The 23,154-nt window shown below is 45.0% G+C and overlaps 1 protein-coding gene across 1 annotated transcript in view; it reads left to right on the plus strand.

Annotated features, from left to right (window-relative positions):
- Positions 1 to 23,154, plus strand: part of MEI1 (meiotic double-stranded break formation protein 1) — a 2,282,292-nt gene that overhangs the window by 53,079 nt on the left and 2,206,059 nt on the right. Inside the window, exon 2 of the mRNA XM_044073933.1 lies at positions 2,887 to 2,923. Coding sequence (XP_043929868.1) covers positions 2,887 to 2,923 — 37 coding nt within the window. The remainder of the gene's footprint in view (positions 1 to 2,886; positions 2,924 to 23,154) is intronic.

Genomic DNA, 23,154 nt, shown 5'->3' on the forward strand with positions numbered 1-23,154 from the left:
GTATTTCCAGGACTCTGTTCCTCTGGGTACGATTGTGATTCAGATGGACAACATGTCAGTGATTTGGTACTTGAACAAACAAGGAGGAACCAGGTCATACCCCCTTTGTCGCAAGGCCCTAAGAGTATGGCAGTGGGCTATATCCACCCAGCACTTTCTGTTAGCAACTCACATCATGGGGAAATCCAACGTGATGGCAGACAAGCTGAGCAGAGCAATTTTGTTGCCCCACGAGTGGTCCCTCAAGACAGAAATAGCAGACAGGACATTCCGCAGGTGGGGCCAGCCTTGCTGCGACCTTTTTGCCAGTCACATGAATACGAAATGCAGAAGCTACTTTGCTCTGATTCCCCCTCTGGGAGAAGCCCCAAGAGATGCACTCGTTCATGATTTGCCCCTGGCTCTCCTCTATGCATTCCCACCAATCCCGCTAATACCCAAGGTATTATAGAAAGCAAAAGCCCTGGGAAGGACTGTCATTCTAATAGCTCCTCATTGGCCTCGTCAGATTTGGTTCCCCTTCCTTCGACTTCATCTTTTGGAGGACCCCTGGATTCTGGACCCAGTTCCGGACCTTCTGATGCACTCATCAGGGGAACTTCATCCCTCTCTGCAGTCACTGAAGATGACAGCTTGGCTGCTTCAATTCCCATCATAGCCAGGTTACATAACCTTTCCAATGAGACGAAGCAAATTCTCTTATCCTCTCATAAATCCTCTACGAGGAAGCTATACCTGAGCAAATGGAAAAGTTTTTCTATATGGGCCTCTAAAAACAATATGATCCTTACCAAGCCCCTATGGCCTCTATACTAGAATTCTTGACCATGATCTTCAATAAAGGAGCCGCAGCAGCAACAGTCCATGTTCAACTTGCTGCCATCTCTAACTTTCTTCTTGGATTCGAAGGGTTGATTATTATTTCATACAAATTATCCAAAGCCTTTCTCAAAGGGACTTTTCAAATTAGACCACCTGTGAAATCTCCCTATTCCCCATGGAATCGAAATGTTATGCTTTCCCGCATAATTCTTCCTCCATTTGAACCAGCTTCCTCATGCAACCTCAAATTTTTGTCATGGAAAACTACCTTTTTAGTTACTATTACTTCTGTCCGCAGAGTGTCAGAGCTTCAAGCCTTGTCCATTAAGCCTCCTTATTTGATTTTCCATGCTGACAGAGTCTCACTTCAAACAAACACCTCTTTTTTGCCCAAAGTTTGCACTGAAACTAATCTCAACCAAATTATTGATTTGCCAGTTTTCTTCCCCAATCACTCTAACAATCTAGAGTACATGCTGCACAAACTTGATGTTCACAGACAGCTCAGATTGTATTTGGATAGAACAAAAGATTTCAGGAAATCAGATCAGCTTTTTTGTTTCCTTTTCAGATTCCAGGAAAGGTATGCCAGTGGCTAAAACTACTCTGTCTAAATGGTTATCTGAATGTATCACCTTTGCTTATTCAGCTTACCAATATGCCCTTACAGCATAAAATTAAAACTTACTCAACCAGAGCTGTTTCTACATCTTCTGCTTTTTCTGCCAGACTTCCTATTGATAACATTTGTGCAGCAGCCACTTGGTCAAAACCTCATACCTTTATCACTCATTACAAAGTTGACAGGGCCTCCTTTGGATTCACGGTCCTGAAAAATATGCTCCTGTGAGCCACCTGAGGTAGATGGTGCTTGGGATGCTACCCATCAATAAGAATGAATGGCGAGATAGAACAACTTCACATAAAGAAGTTATGTACTTACCATAACGTTCCATGTGAGTTGTTCATCTCACCTTCATTCTTACATCCCTCCCTCCTACCTCCTACTGGGCTTTCAGAAGACCGAGATGCTAGATCCTTCCTGGTCAGTCAACCCTTCTATACTTTCTCTCTTATGGAGTTATAGAATGACATATGGTATTATTATATGCAGCAAACAAAATCTGAGGTAACTCTAGGTGCATCATGGGATAGGGACTTGGCCTCAAGCTACTTGAAATCCTCAAGCTTTATAGTAGGCTGACTTGGAGCCGAGAGTTCAGCTCTGAACCCATCAGTAAGAATGAAGGCGAGATGAACAACTCACATGGAACGTTATGGTAAGTACATAACTTCTTTATATTACCCATGATGGGAACGGAGAAGGTACACATGACACAGCAAACAATAACTTTGAATTTAGATATAGATTTATTACTACATACAACCTAAAAGCTATGGATTTTAAGAAAAAAATATATAAAAATTGGAATTTATTGACAGGGCAGGCTTTGATTTCAAATAAGTTTGCTTGTGGACCTCAAGTCATAGAAGGAAGAACATAAAATGTCTTTTGGAAAAAACAGATAGTGAAAAATCCAGGCATGTTTACGTGTGGAATGTGCAACTATTATAGAAACATAGAGATAGGGAAAACATTTGAAGTTTGTAATAAGACATACACTAACAACAAGTGATTTTCATGTTATTCTAGATCTATAGTGTATATAGCACGATGTCAGTCTTGTCCAGCATTTTATGTAGGCAAGACGGATTATAGAATAAAGGAAAAGGTGTATGAACATTTGTATAGTATAAGGAAAAATTAAAGAGAGAACGCTTTAGCCAAACACGTACTAGAATGTCCAACTCACAGTTTTAAATTTAAAGTAATAGATCAAACTGCACAAGATAAAAGGGGTGGCCCCAATTCACTTTTATTAGAAAGGTTAGAACTATTGTGGCAGCTACAATTAAATGCTGGTGCATATCCTGGTTTAAATTAGGTGTGCTCAATTTTGTGTATTCTTAAACTTAAAAGTTTAACTAGATAGTGGAATTATGTGTATAGTTAAACATACAGTAAACTTTTATATTTGTTTAATACTGTTTTTACTGCTTTAGGATTATTTTATGAATGTATGTGTTATATTTTATGAATGTATGTATTTAACTGTTGTGGCTTGCAAGCCACATTTGACTTAAGTACAACAATGAAAAAGTTGACTGGTAATAATAGGTTAAAATGTGTGACCCATTTCTAGTGGGGGAACAACTTTATTATTGGTGGTAAATGGTCATATGACTGTTTTTAAAGTTCTTATATGGAGTGTTTAGTAAAGTAATTCTGTCTGATGAAGTTCTGACATTTAGAGGAACTAAATGCGCTTAATAAAAAATACTTGTGGAATAATTGGTTGCCTTGGACTGTTCTTCAGTAACTGTTGATGTGAAGTTGTTCAATCTTGCTGTTCATTCTTACATATGGGTTTGGAGCCGATCCCTCAGCTCCGAGTCGGCCGCTTTGACAAGCTCGAGGTTTTCAAGTAGCTCGAGGCGAAGTCCCTATCCCATGATGCTCTGTGCCTCACCCCAGATCTAGTTTGCCGCTGCAACAGATCGGAAGTCGAGAGTGGAGCTCGGGCCAGTATTTAACTTTTTTCAAAGTTATTTTAGATATTTAGCTAGATTCTGTGTTAAAAAAAAGTCTGTTTCTTGGCTAGTTAGCCTTACCTTTTGTTTAGACTCTTTCCTTAGTATCTGTTTGACGAATTCTTGTCTTTATAGAACAGCTGCTCTTAGGTCTTTCATTGGCCATTTTTTGAGTTAACCCTATCCTGTTGAAAGTGTTAGTTGTTATAGTTATAGTTGTAATAGCTATTTGTAGTTTAGCTGTTTTTTTCCTTGTGTGTTTTTCACTGCTTAGATATTGCTCCTGTTGTTTAGTGTGTGTTTGTTCTCTAGGCAGTTTATATATATATATATATTTAGGTATTTACATCAATATATGTAGTGCTTGTTCTGTGCATTATGGCTGACCAGAAAGACAAGGACAGACAGAAGTCAGGTTCAAGAAATGCCCTAATTGCGGACAAAACATGTCCATCACTGACCTTCATGTGAGTTGTGTGTACTGTTTGGGGGCAGTCCATCTTCAGGAGGACTGCTCCATTTGTCATTCATTTAGTAGCAGGATCTTGTTGGAGCGCAGGAGAAAACTGGTGGACAGGGGGTTGTTAAAACCTGAATTCCAGGAATCACTTGACAAGGCTGACCAGACTTCAAAATCATCTTCAAAGGGATCCAAATCTTCGAAAGCTTCTTTGTAGCCAAAGTCTTCGGCTCCAGAATTTGCTGGGAAGATGCGGTCGCCAGTTTCACAGTCCTCGGAACTGAGCACTGAGCTTTCTTTTCGGAGCTGGTCCCCGGTATTGGAGACAGTCTCTGAAACTTTGAAATCACCTATTTTACAGTCGGTGGCTTCGACGATCCCTTTATCTCGTTCTTCGAGGAGCCTCTCCAATGTGGATGTGGACCGAGTGGTGCAGAGGCTCCTCCAGAATCCAACACTAGCCAAATTGTTGTCGGCTCCGGCCCAATCGGTTTCAGAGCCAAAGACTGCCTTACCTACTGTGTCTACTCCTCCTCCGAGCTGAGCAGGGCCTTCGGAGCTGGGGGAGGTGGAACTGATGATTGTGGAACCCTCGGAGCCTAGGCCTGTTCCAGTGCCATTGGCTCCGTTGACTCAGACTACTTTGGTGCCTTTCGAGGAGTTTGGGAGCCAACACTCTCCGGTTGGCTCCGGGGGAGAGTCGAACTGATGAGTCAGTTCTGGCCCTTCCTCTCAGAGCTTCGGCACAGATGAGCTCGGCTCCTTCCTCTGGGTCAGATCCCACTGTTTTGGCACCGAGGAGGATTCCATCTTCTTCGGAACTGGTTACTTACTCGCATTGGAGCAGTGGAGCCTTGCCATGAGGAGAGTTATGTCTTCTAAGACACCCACTTCATCAGGGCCTTCTTCCTCATCCCCGAAAGTGCCGCTTTCTACCTTTGCATCACAGGTCCCTGTAAAGCATCGAGACCAAGAGCCTCAGGTAGCCCCATTGGTTGACCCATGTTCTACTGAGACCTCACCAGAAGCTCCCGCTGATGAGGTTCCCAGGAAAAAGCTTTGCAAGAGGAGGCATTTAGACTCCCCACAGGAGTCTGTCACATCAGATACTGACTTAGAGGAGTCAGAAGGGTCCCCACGGTCCCCCTCAGAAGATATTTCCTTTGCTGATATCCTTGAAATACTGAGACAGAGGGGTGACTGGCAGTCAGTTAGCCCTACTGATGATGAGTCGGTGCTTCTGAATAACTTTGGGTTTCAACCTTCCACCTCCTGGGTAACTCCACCCTTCGATGAACTAATGGAGTTGGTTGCTCATAGGGCATGGGAGTCTCCTGATACTGTGGAACCTGTCCCTCGGAGGCCCAAAATGTTTATTACAGTGCCACAAGAGAAAACTTTTCTTACCAAAGGAGTGCTGGTTAATGCCATGGTGGTGGCAGCTGCCACCAAGAAAGAGATGTCGGAAACCTCTTCTAGTGTCCATCTTCCTAATAGAAATTCCAGGATTATGGACAGGTATGGTGACTTTTGCTATGCGATTGCTCAACTATTTGACACATTTTACCCGACTTCAAAGAGATCTCCTTAAAGTGCTTGGAGATACTCTACAGAGTATTACAGCTAAAGGTGTTCCTGATAAGGTGACATTCCAGCTCTATACCCTTAATTCCATAGTTAACTCGCCCATGCGACTCATCCCTTATGCAGCTGATGGCACCAGCCAGGCAGCGGGTTCAGCAATAGTTCTTCGGAGACATTCCTGGATGCGCTTATGCTCCTTTGCGGAAACCTTCAAGTCTTCCTTCGTTAATACCCCATTTGATGGCTCGGCCTTTTTCGGACCTAAAGTCAAGGAGACCCTCACTAAGTGTGAACAAGATGGAAAGACTCTCTGCCATAAGAGTCCATTTTTCCACCCCTGCTAGACCTTACCCCAATGGGCAAAAGGTAGGCAAAATGTGGTTCCACAAGTCCCAAGGAACCTTTCAGAACACACGTAGTGAACCCCCCCCCCCTCCAGAGGCAGAGGAGGGGGTAATAATGGAAGACGCCGCCCAGGTGGCAGAGGGGGTCCGCAAAACCAGGGCGACAGGGATCAGTTCCTTGGCAAGCCCTACCAGCGCTCCTGAAAGAAGGCCCGACTGTCCTACTCTGGAGGCAGTTGGGGGTCGCTTGTCTTTGTATCCAGACACATGGCTAAAAATTACAAAAGATTCTTGGGTACAAAGCATTATTATCAGAGGAAACGTCATTCCATTCTCAGAACTTCCCCCTGTAAGAAAGAAAATCCCAGACATTCCAGCCAGTCTCAGGGATCAAGCAACCATAGAGATTCAAAGGTTGCTGGAAAAGAGAATCATCCAGCCAGTCCCAGCAGACTAGATAGGATCCGGAACCTACTCTAGATTCTTTTTAGTTCCAAAGAAAATTGGGGACTGGAAGCCCATCTTGGTCCTCAGCAGACTCAACACTTTTGTAAAGAAGGAGAAGTTCCAGATGATCATGCTTCAATTGATTCTTCTGATTCTAGGAACGGGTGATTGGATGTGTTCTATAGATCTCAAGGATATGTACTATCATATCAAAATGGCCAGACCATCCAGAGATCACCTGCGTTTCCGACTGGGAGCCAGTCATTATCAGTTCCAAGCACTGCCCTTCAGTCTCACAACAGCTCCCGGAGTGTTTACCAAATGCATGGCAGTGGTTACGGCTCAGGTGAGGCATCTAGGATTCCGAGTGTTTCCGTACCTGGACGACTGGCTCCTCACTGCCACCTTCAGGCATCAACTAGTTCAATCCAGGGATTACACTCTAAATCTGTGTTCTCAGTTAGGGAAAACTATAAACTTTGACAAGTCTGCTTTGTCACCATCGCGGCGTATCTCCTTTATCAGAGCAGATTTAGACACTACCACCGCCATGGTAAAATTGCCACTGGAAAGAATAGTCACTCTTTGACAACAGGCATCAGACATTCTGACACACAAAAAAGTACCAGCCTCTCAAGTGTTGAAACTACTAGGTACTATGGCAGCAACTCTCATAGCATGAGAAAACTTCAGTGGTTACTCTTCACCCAGTGGTCTTACCAACAACTTCCGATGTCATTCTTGATAATAATTAAAGATTCATGCAAGAAGGACCTTCAATGGTGGTTGACCAGCCACCATGTAACACTAGGTCGTCCATTTGTTCTCCCCCCCACCATCAGCCACGGTGACCATGGACACTTCTCTGATAGGATGGGGGGGCTTTTTCAGGGAAGAACAGCCCAAGGCACCTGATCAGAGACAGAGTCACAAATGCACATCAATGTTCTGGAGATGAGAGCGGTAATTTTGGCATTGCAGTACTATCAGGACTCTCTTCCTCTGGGAACGATTGCGATTCAGACCGGCAAGATGTCAGTAGTCTGGTATATCAACAAGCAAGGGGGAACCAAGTCTTATCCCCTGCGTCAAGAAGCCTTAAGAGTCTGGCAGTAGGCTGTATCCACCGGGCGCTTTCTGATAGCCACGCACATCCCGGGGAAATCCAATGTGATAGCGGACAAACTAAGCAGAGCTATTCTGATGCCGCACGAGTGGTCCCTCAAAGACGACATAGCGGAGATGATTTTCTGCAGATGGGGCCAGCCTTGCTGCAACCTGTTTGCATCCCCAATGAATGCCAAATGCAGAAGCTACTTTGCCCTGAATCCCCCACCAGGGGAAACCCCAAGGGATTCTCTCGTACACGTTTGGCCCCTGGGACTCCTATAGGCATTTCCACCCATTCCCGATTCCAAAATTTTTGCAGAAAGCCAAAGCCTTGGGGAGGACTGTAATTCTGATAGCCCCATATTGGCCTCGACAGATTTGATTCCCCTTCCTTCGAGTCTACCAACTAGAGGAACCTTGGATTCTGGACCCAGTTCCAGTTCTGCTGACACATTCATCATCCTTCTCTTCATTCCCTCAAATTGACAGCTCAGCTGCTCTGATTTCCAACATAACCAGGTCCCCACTTTCTCCTCAGAGGTACAGCATATCCTAGTATACTCTCATAAAGCTTCAACCAGAAAGTTATATGCCAGCAAATGGAAGCGGTTTGCTTTCTGGGCTTCACAAAATGATATTGACCCGTATGTTGCCCAATTGCTAGCATTTTAGAGTTCTTGACTAAGCTGTTTAATGAAGGTGTTGCGGCTGCCACCATACGAGTTCAGTTAGCTGCAATTTCAAATTTTCACCTCGGATCGAAAGGTTCTAATCTTATGTCTCACAGATTATGTAGAGCCTTCTTAAAAGGAACCATACATCTTAGACCACCAGTTAGACAACCTTTCACTCCCTGGAATCTAAATTTTGTTCTATCAAGGATTATTCTTCCTCCATTTGAGCCTGTATCCTCCTGCCAACTAAAATTTCTAAATTGGAAATCCATCTTGTCAGTGGCCATTACATCAGCACGTAGAGTGTCCGAACTTCAGGCCTTATCTATCAAACCCCCATATCTGATTTTTCACCCTGACAGATTGTCGCTTAGAACTAACCCTTCTTTCCTTTCAAGGGTATGTTCGGAGACTAATATAAATCAAACTGTTGAACTCCCAACCTTCTTCAGTAACCATTCCACCAAACTGGAGTATATGTTGCATAAACTTGATGTTCACAGGAGACTAATCTAAATCAAAATATTAAACTCCCAACCTTCTTCAGTAAAAATTCCAACAAATTGGAGTATATGTTGCATAAACTTGATGATGTTAAGTTGTCAATCTCGCTTCATTCTTGCTGGATGGGTTGTTGGGCGATCCTCGACCAACTTCATTTTTTTACTTGCTTTTAGCAGTTTACCAGCTCAGAGGCAACCCCTATATCCCATGATGCAAGGCGGAACCACCTCAGATCTAGTTTGCCGCTTAGCGAAGGTCTCCTCTTGAGCAGTTGTAAGTAATTAAAGTAATTTTCTTGTTAAAGAAAAAAGCTTAGTTAGGGTGTTATTTATCCCTAGTATGTAGTTTTTATAGTCTGTAGTGAGTTACAGCCACTTTTATTTCTTTTTATTTTAACTTTTTATTTCTTTTTTAGTTAAAAACTTTTAAAAGTCTAAAATCCTTCCTGTGTGTGTTGTGTGTGTGTTATTAATTTTTTTGGTGTTTTTGTTTTTGTGTTTGTGTTGACTCTTGTGGATTACTCACTCCTAGAGCAGGAAGAGCAGCTTCAGAAGTGTGAAGAAGTGCTGTCCAGAAAATGTGTCTCCTGACAGGCGGTCACACTTCTTGTTCTTGCCCACTTCTTTGCACCTTTGGGACTCCTATTGCTTTGTGTCCATACTTTTGTGAGAGTTTAGCAGGAGTCCTGAACTCGCTTATCAGAGAGGCTTACTTAAGCCAGAAGGTTACTTAAACCAGTGGGTTCTCCCTCCTTCCGAGCACGAAGCTCAGGCTTCAACCACCCGCCTCCTCGGGTGGCTCCGATGTCGGGCGGGGTAAACTCCCGGCCCGAACCGGATCGAGATAAACTCAGTGTGGGTTCATGTATCTTCATTTCAGATACCTTGGCTGAGCACACGCGACACGGCTGGGCAAACACCTTATCACCTTGTCCAGACGAGCGCTGACTCCATCGCATATCAGCTTCGGGGCTCGGTGAGGCTCCATCTGAAGAGATCTCCCGGTCCACTCCCGTTGCATTATCTCGAAGAGATCAGGGGATCTCCTCTTTGAGAGTATCCACCATGTCTCGATCTTGAGATCTTTTTTGGTGTCTGACCCGCGACTTAGAGGGATCTTAGCAGGCTGTTGAGATCCTGAGCACTGGCCCAAATGCTTCATAGCCACTGCTGACAGACTTGGCTATAGCCTCACCCCTGCTTCTTCCGAGCTTCACCACTGGGGTTTTTCCGCCTCACCTCGCTGACTCCTCCCCTCCTTCGGTGCAGGCCTCGGATCGCCGACTCTCCCGTCAGCACCGGCTCCGATCTCCTCCCTTGAGACCGCCCCTTCCGGAGGGGATCCGATCCGATCTCCTCGCCCCCGATTCGCGGGAGGATCCCTAGGCGCCAGGACCCTTGTCCGACCCAGGCTCCTCCCCCTCTTGGCTCTTCCTCTTAGTAAGCGGCGAGCGCCCGACAGCCGGGCTCGGAGCCCGTAAGCTCAGGAGCTGGGGACAGCCCTCAGGAGTTGCGGGGGTGTTGAAACCTGGGAATTTCTGCCTTGAGTGATGAGAGGTGTCCTCCGGCTGAGCCTGGAGGCCTCTTCCGGTCCCCAGGTCCTCCTGGCCCCTCTTACCTGGTCCTGTGAGGCGCCTCTTGCCAGCCTCTTGCTCCCAGGCCCAGGGATCCATGCCCCATTGGGGATTCTTTCCTCTTCCGAGGGTTTCCCCTGATCCCCCAGGGAACCTCCTGCGGAGAAGAAGGGAGTGTAGGGCGTACCCTGATGAGAGGACAGTCTACAACGCTCTGATACAAATGGTCGGACACACGTTGGAACCTGAGGGGATGTCTCTCCGTGCCATCCTGAGCTGTGGGAATTGGGCTTGGATCCTTGGGCTCCCAGGCTTTGGATTCACTGATACACTCATTTTTGGCTCTGGGTATCCTGGCACTTTAGGCCCATCCAGGTGTTGACCTGTCGAGGAGGCGGTGTCACGAATTCTATGGAACCCCTCCCCAGGGAACCATCCATTTATCACAGCCCCTTGGACAAAGCAGGTCCCGCTTAAGTAACTCCATTGTCTGTGCTATGGTTCTGGCGGCGTTCATCTCCAAGAGTGGCGGCCTTGATCCAATGGATGTGCATCAAGGGTCTCTGTGGTTGCTAGACCATGGACTAGTAGCGGATGTTTCTTCAGCGGCCCAACACACCAGGTTTGCTGAGCCACTATTGTGGAGGAACTACTTGAAGACACTTCAAAGGGCTCTGCTGAGTCCCAGGATCCTTCTGCTGCTGGGAGGCTCAAGAAAGATCTGTCACAGCTTGCAATCCTGAAGATCTATCTAAGGATGGGGGTGAACTCCACTGTCCCCTCTCACTTGCTCTGGAGGCTGAAGACAGATTGCCTCCAGGCATAGGAGTTACTCTTATGGCCCAAGCTGGAAACTCATATGCCAATTTCTGGACTGGCTGACTCACTAATACCCCCTTTGATGGGTTTGGCTAAAGTGGACCTCAGGACTGTTATACCGCGCAGGCCGGTGTGGGGCCGGTAAACTCTTTCTGCTTTGAGGGTTGGAATTTTCCACTCGCCCTAGGTGAGATCCCAAAGGGTCCTTCTGGGAGACTGGTGAAGCCCAACTCCCTACGGACACGGGGGTCGTTTTATAGAGTAGAGGGGATAACATCCCAGAAGCCGCCCTGAGGCAGGGGAGTCCTCGTAACCAGGAAGACAGAGTCTCTTCCGCGAAGGCGCGCCATCCCCCAGAGTGTTGCCGGAGGCAATCCCTTGCGGGCAGTGTTCCGCAGAAGGATGTCACTGTACCCAGTATACAGCAGTCCCTAGAAGCCCTTTCAGCCCTGGCATGATCATATCCGAGGTTACCCCTTCCCTTGAAGGTTTCCCGATACCTCTACCGTCCCCTTCCAGACATCTCATCTCCAAGAAAGGTTCCCCAGAACAGGAGGGTTTCAAAAGCCACAGTCCCCCAGAGAAGGTTTCCCGTACACTGACCAGGTAGGATCCGGCGTCTACACCCGAAAATTCTTTTGGTCCCCCCTGTTCAAGGAGATTGGGGAGCCAATATTAGACCTGTGAGAATCGCAGATTTGGATCCAAGGCAAGATTCGGATTTTTGGCGCTTCAGTCCATTCTGCCCTTTCTGGGCAGGACCTGGATGTGCTCTATAGACCTTCAGGATCGCATTACTATTGTTTTTCCATGCAGCTTCAGGGGGATCTCCTCTTCGGCTGAGGGACAGTCATTACTCACTCAGAGCACTGCCACCTTTGGCACCTGGCCCCAGGTGTTTCAGTACTGGCAGTGGTGCCAAAATATCTGAAGGCCCCCTCTTCCAGGTGTTTCCCTACTTGGTGACTGGCACCTCTCCGCCACTACACACAAGTGTGCCAGTCCGGCAGTGGTGCAGGAGTTTAGCAGGGGTTTGGGGTAGGTGTTTCTTGAAAAATCTTCTCTGGCAGCTTCTTCCAATCATAGTGTCAGCTTTGCGCAAATTAAACTTACAAAATCAGAAATAGCTTCTTTAAACAAGATCAAAATTGGACCTAATTAATTAGAGAGCGGAATTCTCAAAGCCAGCAACGAGCTCAAAACTTAGATTGCTATGGGTTCTAGGTCTTATGGCTGCAGCCATTGTTCTTCTACATCTGGCCAACTACGATCAGTCTTCTACGGTGCATACTATTCCTTGCGTGGTATACCCTGATGTCCGATGTCTTATCACACAGATGCACCCAACTCATCAGAACTCATCTGGTGGTGGATTCTTCTACCTCTTCTTTAGTACAATTTGACCCTTTGTAGTCCTCTCAGTTTGCATTCTGGATACCTCTCTGGTCGGGTGGGGCACATTATCAAGAGCAGTTTGGTCCTGTTCCCCAGTTCTTCACACACCTACCACCTGCCTCCCTGTGTGGGGATGAGAGCAGTGCTTTTAGCGTTGCAAACCCTCAAGCGACTTTCTTTTCTGAGGACTACAGCAGCGCAAGCGGACAATGTCAACCCATAGGTACATCAACAAACAGAGTAGGGACCAGGTGAAGGCAAGTTATGTGAAGCTCTCAGACAGCGGGCGTGATCTCTGTGGTCATCGGTAGCGCTACACAAGCGGGTCCTCAAGCCTATTGGGCGGACATCAAGGTAAGATCATTCTGATGCCTACGGTGGTCTCTATGAAATCTGGGTTCGAGATTTTCCTCCTCTCGGGGCCTCCTTGTGCGATCTTTTGCTACCACTCAACCTCACAAGTGCTGATTTTCCTCTCTTTTCCCTTTGCCTCCCGCCCTGAGAGACTCTCTATCCTCTCTGGATCCCATTTTCTTTACACTTTCCTCCACCGCGAGTTACTCCCGATCTTTTCAAGAAGCCACCTTACGTTTGGGGCCCAAGTTTGCCCTCATTGCCCCATATTGGCAGCCCCAGGGACTCCTTGAGTTTCGTCTAAATGCCTTCTGGTCAGTACTTCTCTCCGGTTCCGGATCCTGGACCCTCCTGGTCGGGTCCTATTGCGCGGGCCATCATTGCTCTCAAGTTGGCACTCATTGGTTGCTCCACTTCCTCTGTAGCCAGGCTCCGGTGATTTACAGCATCTGACATTTTAATTCTGCTGGTGTCCACACAGACTGTTTATACTAATAGCAAGTGGCAGGCGTCCAACCTTTGGGCAAATTCAACCATAACCCTCTTCCTTTACTGCTGGTTTCTTACATCTTTTAATAGATTTCCTGAAGGTGTTTTCATCCACTAGGACTCATTTTTCTAGCAAGTACAACTGGCTGCCGAGCAACTATCATGTTGGCTTGCATGACAATATCATTCTATCTCTCAGATTCACATTGAGCCTTTTAATTACTTTGAGGTTAAGTCCGCCTATAAAGCATCCTCCAGTCACTTAATGGGATCCTAAACAATGTTACAGCCTCTATACTTGACAATAAGGCACCGTCTGCTTCATGTTCTTTGAAGTTATTGACCTTTCTCCTAATATTCTTACTGGCTGTCACTTTCTGCAAGAGGGATCTAAACTTAAGATTCAAAGCTCTCTACATTGGATTTCCCTCTATTTCTGCTTCAGGACGAGGGATATCATTAAGAACGAACCCTTATTTCTCTCCAAGAGGTGTTTCTCAAAGCCAATATTAAGATTCTTATAGATCTAGTTTTTTTTTCCCAAACTTTTCTTTTTCAAGAACTAGAAACTGCATTTTTTGGATGTCCATCGATCTCCAACAGGTACTTATTTGCATAGGCATTTATCTATCGAGTAGGACTTTCAGGAAATCCTAGCACGACAACAGGATAGGTCTTCCAGTTTCAGTGACCTTATCCAGATGGTTGACTTCCACCACATAGAAAATGTACTCTCTCAGAGGGCCCGAGCAGCTTCCTTCAGAGAAAAAGCACAGGACTTCAGGAAATATCCACATCTCTGCAGCCTTTCTTATCCAGCTGGTTGAAGATACCACTTATTTTAGCAGCTACTTGGGCCAGCCCTCATACCTTCTTCTCCCATTACAAGTTGGATTTGGCCTCCAGAGATGGGGCCAAGAGGACTTCCACAGTTCTCCCTATCTGTTCCATTGAGCCACCCGGGATAGGCCGCCTAGGGGCCTTGGTCCCATCCAGCAGAATAGGCTTTGACATATTGATTTTGGAAGTTATGTACTTTGCCTTAGCCACCCCATGTTGGTTGTCTTCTCTAAGCTATTCTCTCTTCGTCCTCCCTTCCCTGGCCTGCCAAGGTCTTGAAGAGTTCCTATCAGGTTGTTTTTCCTCCTGAGCCTTCATATACCTACCATTATTATGAATTTATGTTCCCTAATTGTGTCCCCTTATGTTTTGCAACTCTTAGGTTAGCTACCAAAGCGAGATCTGTTCCTGTTCGGTTGTTTTCATGGGATATAGGGTTGCCTCGACTTCCCTAAAAGGAGTAGTCAAGCTAAAAGCAGAAGCTTAGTGGGCGAGGGCATCGGCTCGAACCTTTACAAATGAGAAAGAAGCGAGAAGACAGAGAACATGGAGCGATGGGTAGGTTATCAACTTCTAATTCACAGACAACTCCGATTTTATTTGGATAGGACAAAAGAATTTAGAAAACAGAACAACTTTTTGCCTGTCATGCTGACACCAAGAAAGGGCTACCGGTGTCAGAAGTTATTCTTTCCAAATGGTTGACTGATTGCATAAAATTCACATATTCTTTTGTGAATCAACTGTTAGAACATAGCGTGAAAGCACATTCCATTAGGGCTGTTTCTACTTCTTCAGCTTATGTGGCTAGGCTGCCATTGAACACGATATGCGCAACTGCCACTTGGTCTAAGCCTCATACCTTCATTACGCATTATAAAGTAGATAAGGCCTCCAGGGACAGAGCTTCCTTTGGTTCCACTGTCCTCAGGAATATACTCCCGAGAGCCACCCAGGATGAATGGTGCTTGTGACACTACCCATGTGAAAGAATGAACGGCGATATTGAACAACTTCACATAAAGAAGTTATGTACTTAACATAATGTTCCATGTGAGTTGCTCATCTCTCCTTCATTCTTACATTCCCACCCGCCTTCCCCCCTCCAGGTTTCTCGAAGAACGATTAAGAGTTTTTACGGTGTGGTGGGTTTTGTTATAGGATTTCTTACTCCGGCTGGAGTAATGTTCATGTGTTTCTTATGTTGTACATGTTGGGATCAGCAAACTAGATCTGAGGTGACACAGAGAGCATCATGGGATAAGGACTTGACTTTGAGGTACTCGAAAACCTCGAGCTTGTGAAAGCGGCTGACTCAGAGCTGAGGGATTGGCTCTGAACCCATGTGTAAGAATGAAGGCGAGATGAACAACTCACATGGAATGTAATGGTAAGTACATAACTTCTTTTTTTTTGAAGATCGCCTATCCTGTCCACTAGATCTACCAGGAGTTTATCTGACGAAGACATGGATAGGGTCATGCAGAGACTTTTAAAGACATCTGCTTTGGCCAGACTTCTCATGGATCTGAGCCCAAGGGAGCCCGAGCAGTCTCAAACCACCTCCTCTGTGACAGTTCCTTCTCCGATCTATCTTCCTGCTTTGGAGCTGGAAGATTCTGAGATCCAGGTTGTGTCGGTGTCGGGTCTTTGGAGCAGGAGATCTCTGGGAGCCAGCACTCCCCTGTCGGGTCTGCAGAGTCTTGTTGGATCCCTTCGGATCCCATCATGCCTTTGGTAGCCTCAGCATGGGTGAGTTCTGCTCCTACCTCTGCTTTGGAGCTGATCACTTCTGCTCTGGAGGTTCCTTAAGCTCCAGCAACTTGCTTGTCAGATCTGGGGACTTCCTCAGAGCAGGGGGTAGTCTGCTTTTGAGGTAATGAGGAGGGCATTGACTACTCCACTGTCTAGGACACAATCCTTTTTGGTTCTTCCTCCCTCTTCAGGCGAGGTGTCTTTGTCTAATCATGAGCCCTCTCCACAGGTCTGCAGAGACATTAGGCCTCAGGATGTACTTCAGGGTACTGCCCCCTCTTCCGAATCCTCTTCAGAGTATCCCACTGAGGAGGTCTCTCAGAAGAGGACATGCAAGAGGAAGCATCTGGACTCACCAAAAGAGTTTATCATATCTGACTCTGACCTCGATGAAGCAGAAGGGTCCCCATAATCACCTCCTTATGATGTCTCTTTCGGAGACATCCTGGAACCTTTAAAACAGAGAGGTGATTGGCAGTCCTCCACCCTCTTCGGCTGAGGAGTCAGTCTCCCTGAAGGCCTTTGCGTCTCGCCCATCAGCTTTTTGGGCGACTCCTCCTTTCAACGAGCTTGTGGAATTAATTCCACGAAAGGCATGGGAGTCCCCAGACACCATAGACCCCACTCCTAGGAGGCCAAATAAATACATCACTGCCCCAAAAGAGAAGGGTTTTCTTACAAAAGGTGTAGTAGTTGATGCCATGGTGGCTGTCACTAGAAAGGAACTTTCTGAAACAAGTACCTCTATCCAGTCTCCTAATAAGGACTCTAGGACCATGGATAGATACAGGAAGCACATCTTCACTTCAGTGAACTTTGCTTTGTTGTCACTGAACTATGTTACTCACTTCATCAGACTGCAGAGGGACCTGATTCAAGAATTATCAGACTCCCTCCAAGGAGCTGTAGCTGAAGCTTATTTCTTATGCGACTGATGGAACAACTATGGCAGCAGGCTCAGGTATCTTTCTTAGGAGGCAGGCCAGGATGCATCTTTGCAATTTCATGGAGCCCTTCAAGTCTTCCTTCATTAACACCCCTTTTGACGGCTCATCCCTTTTTAGGCCCAAAGTGAAGGAAATGCTCACCAGGGGTGAACAAGAGGGTAAGACCTGCCACTGGAGTGCATTTTTCCAGTCCTACTAGACCCTTTCCCAAAGGTCATAAAGGAAGTGGGAAAATGTGGTTCAGAAAATCTCATTGGTCTTACCAAGCACACAGGGTGAAAGTTCCCTCAGAGGCAGATAGGGGAACAATAACAGAAGACGTTGCCCTCGTGGCAGAGGAGGCCTGCAAAAATAGGGCTCTAGAGAATCTTTCTTTGGGAGACCTTCCAGTGGTCCTGAAGGAGTGCCCGATTGTTTGTCTCTGGAGGCAGTTGAGAGGAGATTATCCCTGCACCAAGAAACCTGGCTAAAGATAACCAACGACAGATGGGTGCAGGATATAATATCTAAAGGATACATCATTCTCTTTTCCCTTCCTATTCCCAGAAACAAAGTGGTTCCAGATGTTCCATCCAGTCAAAAGGATCAAGCAACTAAAGACATCCAAAAGTTGCTATAAAAAAGAGTCATCCAAGAAGTCCCTGCAGGCCAGAGAGGATCCAGAAGTTGCTCAAAGTTCTTTTTAGTTCCAAAAAGAACAGGGGACTGGAGGCCTATCCTGGATCTCAGCAATTTGAACAAATCAATAAAGAAGAACAAGTTCCGGATGGTAACACTGCAGTTGATACGTCCACTCCTGGAAAAAGATGATTGGATGTGCTCTGTAGACCTGCAGGATGTGTACTACCATATTGTAATGGACAGGCGGTCCAGGAGGTTCTTGAACTTCCAAGTAGAAGCCAGTCAGTTCCATTTTCGAGTTTTGCCCTTTGGTCTCACTATAGCATCCAGGGTGTTCACCAAATGTATAGCAGTATTAGTGGCTCACCTCAGATGCAAATTAATTTGCGTGTTTCCATACTTGGATGACTGGCTCAAAACTACCCCGACCAAGCATCACTTACTCCAATCAAGAGATTATGTCCTTCAACTCAGCTCCTCTCTGGGCATTACCGTGAATTGTGGAAAATCTGTGCTAGAACCATTGCAAACCTTACTGTTCACAGGAGCAGAGATGAACACTACCATGCAGATAGCAAGTCTTTCACAAGACAGAACAAACAACCTCTAACTTCTCATCAGAGTTCTTATAAAGAAGTCCAAAGCCACTGAAAGACTAGTGCTCCAGATCCAAGGAAAATTGTCTGCTTCTATCATACTAATTCCCCTAGCTCACCTCCACATGAGGGTTCTCCAGTGGATGCGGTTTGCTCAGTGGTCAATCTAGGAGATTCCACTGTCTCACAAGATCATGATAACCAGTGCCTGCAAGAAAAACCTTCAATGGTGGATCCACTCACCATCAGTACTGCAAGGCCATCCCTTTATTCCTCCACACCCCCTAGCTATGGTGACCATGAATGCTTCCCAGATAGGGTGAGGGGGGGGGGCATTTTCTCGGGAAGACGGTCAAAGGCACCTGGCAAGATTACAAGGCTCGCTTGCATATAAATATCCTAAAGATGAGAATGGTGCTTCTAGCATTGCAAGCATTCCAGGACTCTCTTCCTATAGGAAAAATTGCAATCCAGATGGACAACATGTCTGTAGTTTGGTATATCAACAAACAACGGGGAGCCAGATTGTACCTACTTTATCAAGAAGCTCTCAGAGTCTGGCATTGGGAGATAGCCTCCAACCACTTTCTAATAGCAATGCACATTCTGGGGAAATCCAACTTCATTGCAGACTAGCTGAGCAGAGCTATTCTGTGGCCACACGAGTGGCCCCTCAATTGGAATGTAAGGGAAGTGATCTTCCACAAATGAGGCCAGCCTTGCTGCGACCTTTTTGCATCACTCAACAATGCCAAATGCCGCAGCTACTTCACCCTGATCCCGCCAACGGGAGAGTCACCAAGGGATGCACTTATTCACAATTTGCTCCTGGAACTACTTTATGCCTTTCCTCCAATTCCTCGGATTCCAAAGCTCCTATAGAAAGCAGGTTTGTTGGAGACAATCATTATCCTAATTGCCCCCTACTGGCCTTGTCAAATATCGTTTCCCTTCCTTCAAATTCATCTTTGGGATGTACCCTAGATTCTGGACCCAGCTCCGGACCTTCTGACACTCTCATCAGGAATGGTTCAACCCAGCCTACACACCCTGAAATTGATAGCTTGGCTGTACCAGTTCCCCTAATTTCCAGGTTTCCAACCCTCTCCTCTCCTGTTAAGCATATTATTGTATCATCCCATAAAACTTCTACTCAGAAGCTTTACAGAAGCAAATGGAAGAAGTTTGTCATATGAGCAGACTGTAAAAAAGATAGATTCCTTTACATCACCAGTTCATTCCGTGTTACAGTTTTTTGTCTGAGATCTTCAGTGATGGAACACCAGCAGCCTCGGTTAAAGTTCATTTAGGTGCACTCTCTAATTTTCATATATAGTTGAAAATGACCGCCCTATCACATCACATAGACTTTGCAAAGCCTTCTTAAAAGGCATTGTTATGCTAAGGCCTCCATACAAACAACCGATGCCCCCTTGGGATCTAAATTTCATCTTATCCAACATTATTTTTCCCCCTTTTGAGCCCTTAGCCAAATGTGTTATGAAGTATCTTTCATGAAACCACCTGTCCTTGGTAGCAATTACTTCAGTCAGAAGGGTGTCCAAATTGCAGGGCTTGTCCATTAAACATCCTTACCTAATCTTTCACAAAGATAGGGTGACATTGCACACTAATCCAGCCTTTCTACCCAAGGTTGTGTCAGAAAATACCCTTTACCAATTGATAGATCTCCCAGTATTCTTTCCCAAATTTCAAAACAAAGGAGAGTATTCCTTGCATTTCCTAGACGGTCATAGACAATAATGTTTCTGTTTACACAGAACTTTGGAATTCAGGAAAGCAGACCAGCTTTTTATTTCATATTCTGATGCAAGGAAAGGTCAGCCAGTTTCAAAAGTCACATTATCCAGATGTCTTTCATCATGCATATCCCACATTTACAGTTTTAAAAAGAAACCCCTCCCTAATGTTCCTAAAGCTCATTCCATTAGATCTGTGGCTACGTTTGCTGCTTTTCAAGTTAGACTGCCTTTGGATAATATTTGTGCAGCTGCTACTTGGGCAAGACCTCATACCTTTATTACTCATTATAAAGTGGATTTGGCCTCAAGGAGTAGAGCCTGTTTTGGTCCTACGGGTCTGAGGAATATCCTTCCATGAGCAACTCAAGAGTTTAGTTACTTGGGACGTGGTTCCACACGTGAGAATAAAGGCGAGATTGACAACAACACATAAAGAAGTTATGTTCTTACCATAATGTTCCATGCGTGTTGTCCATCTCATCCTTTATTCTCACAACCTTACCACCTCTCCCTGCCTAAACTTCTGGTAGAGTAGTTCACAAACAGGTATTCAGCAGAGCCATATAGCCTCAGATAATATACCCTTCTCAGTCTGCTTCTAATTTTATAACTATAGTTATATCTATTTTTCTATACATCAGCAAACTGCTACCAAGGGAACACTTTTATGTGCTGCTGGAGGGGAAACTATATCTGAGGTAACCAGGGGAATGCATTATGGGTAAAGAATGAGGCCCACGAGCTTTGCTGAAGACCTTGAGCTGCAGTATTGGTAAAGACAGATCCAACCCACACATGAAAATAAAGGATGAGATGGACAACACACATGGAATGTTATAGTAAGAACATAACTCCTTTTTTTTATTGAAAGCCCTCAAACAAAAAGCAAATACACCTCAATACACCTCTAAAACATATTAACTTAATACTAACACGCAAAACTATGTACATCTTCAAATATTGAAGTTTTACTCTACTAATAGGAACAACAATTGTCCCAAATTGACAGTCACACTCACAGGCTTGGATTAACCCAAAAGAAACATTATCCATGCAAAGATGCATGGTGTACAGCTCAAGCTTCTACTAAGGGCTGTATGGTTGTCTTATCTTTATTGCTCTCTGAGAATGTGAAAACACTTGAATGCTGTCAGAAAACATTATCTCCTAACCATTGAAAAAAAAAGAAGTATTCTGTTTTTGTTGCTCTTTATCAGGTAGTTTCCATGGAGACATGAGCACCAGATACAGAGTGGCTTCTACAAACATGTATTTATTTATTTGCTAGAGGAAACCTTTATTATATTTAACTTTTTTTTAATTTATTTGGTTTCTCTTAAAATATTGTTACTAGATCAATCCAGGGGCCTTAATCCAGACATTTCCCTATGCAAAAATGAGAAAAAGCACATAATTTGTTCTTGTATCATACTATTTTGACCAAACCTTTATTTCTTCTTCTTTTTTTTTTTTTTTACACTGCAGTGCCTACATTTCTTAAAACTGAACAGGGAGAAAAAGAAAAGAAGAAGATGAAAAACAGGGGCATCTGTTTACTTTAATATCCCCATTACACTTGAAAATAACTGAGAAAACTTTACTTTATAGCATGCAGATTATATCATGCACTATAAAAAGACTCCTGTTGTTTTACTTGCAGTTAACTTTCACTTTACTCTTCCTCTCGCCTAAATGTTCCTTCAAGCATTAATGACATGAAGTAGGGCATATGCTTTAGAGTCCCCTGCAAGATTAACAAAGTCAAAAAAGTCCAATATTTCCAGGCTTTCTTGTTCTTTTATTTTTCCTAAATATAATTAATGCTTTGTAATCACATATTTATTTGCCAGTTTTCGGGTTGGTGGCTTTATTCCTTTTTCTCTTCATCTCCAAAATCCAGTCTCTGCTTCATTTCTAATGTACTCTTGGTTCTTATAGTCAACTCTTGTACTTTTATGTCTTGCAAGCATTTGTTGTTGAGACATTGAAAAAAAATTCACTGGCAAAGTCTCTTTGTGGTCTTTATTGCCAGAAGAACAAGAAGCAGAATTTCCTTCTGTTTCAGAGCTCACTTTTTGTTGGACAGACTTTTGTATCTGATGTTATCTATGTCATTATTCCTCACAGTAGGGTCTTGGATCTGACATCAGATCTGAGTTGGCAACTTTAGCTTAGACAAATACAAGGCTCAAGCCCCTCACTCTCCCATAATACCCTGCTGCCCTCTAACCCTTAGATCTCCTTATCTGCATTCTGCTACAGATGTGATCCTTATCCTTGGCTGTCACTCAGATAAGTACATTTTGAATCTCCTTTCAACTTAGTTTAAACTTAAACTTTAGCTTTAGTAGTTTCCTGTTTAGCTCCTCTCCCTTAGACAACTTAGTTTTTGGTAGTGTAGTTCCCCTTTTGTAAGTTAGGTGTTTGGCTCCTTTTTTATTCTTAAACTGTTATATTTTTTCATAGAGTACTGTTTGTGTGTTTTTCATAGTATGGTGTCTTTTAAACTTTTGGCTGTGTCCAAGAAAACTTCCGAGTTTAAGAAGTGCTCCTTGTGTGGTTGGAAGATGCCCAGTTCTGACTCACACAAGGAGTGCTTGTGTTGTTTAGTGGCTCCCCACCTGGAGGTTGAATGCAACGTTTTTGCTGCATTCAATCCCAGGGCCTTAGCAGAGCACCCTAATAAATTGCTGCTCAAAGTTATGGTGCAGGGGGGCCCTTATGTTCCCCCCGTGGCCTCTTCTCCTGATTCCAAATGGAAGGCCACTCCCTCTGTGCCTTATGCTTCAAATAAACCTAGGCTTTCGGGTCTTATATCTCCAGATGTAACTCCAGCCCAAGCTATATTGGATCCAAGATCTTCGGATCCCAAATCCTTGGACTCTTTTACTGGATCCAGGGCCTCTTCAGATCAGAGGCCCTCAGATATGATCAAGGACAGAACAGCCTCAGATCCAACCAGTTCATCGAATCCAATTGCTTCTACATCTCAACCTTCAGATCCAACAGGAGTGCAGGGTCCTCCTATAGTTATAGAGGATATAGCTTCACCTGGATCCTCCAGGCATTTGTTTCCATTGGCTCCTAGACCTTGGATCGAACTCCAGAATGTAGACATAGATCTTTGGTGGCCAAGATTGAATCCCCAGCTAAATTTAGCCACTCCTCCACTTCCTCTACATCATCTAGAAGCTTGTTACCATCAGATAGAGATAGGATGATGAGGAGCTCCCTCAAAACCCAGATAGAGCTGGAACTTTTGGCATCCCCAGCCTACCCAGCTAGGGGAGCCTTTCCAATCCCAGGTTACCATTCTCCTCTTCTGACTCCAGGGGCTTCGGAATCTCAGGACCCATTTACCAGCTGTCAGATCCCAATGGTGTTGAGTATCCCCTTTTTCTTGACTCTGTCAGGGTCCCTGGCCTTCTGTGTTCCTCCTCCTTTGGACCAGAGTGGGCCTTGTGC

The sequence above is a fragment of the Protopterus annectens genome, chromosome 1.part0 (assembly GCF_019279795.1).
Source record: "Protopterus annectens isolate FY-2018-M chromosome 1.part0, PAN1.0, whole genome shotgun sequence".
Lineage (NCBI taxonomy): Eukaryota > Metazoa > Chordata > Ceratodontiformes > Protopteridae > Protopterus > Protopterus annectens.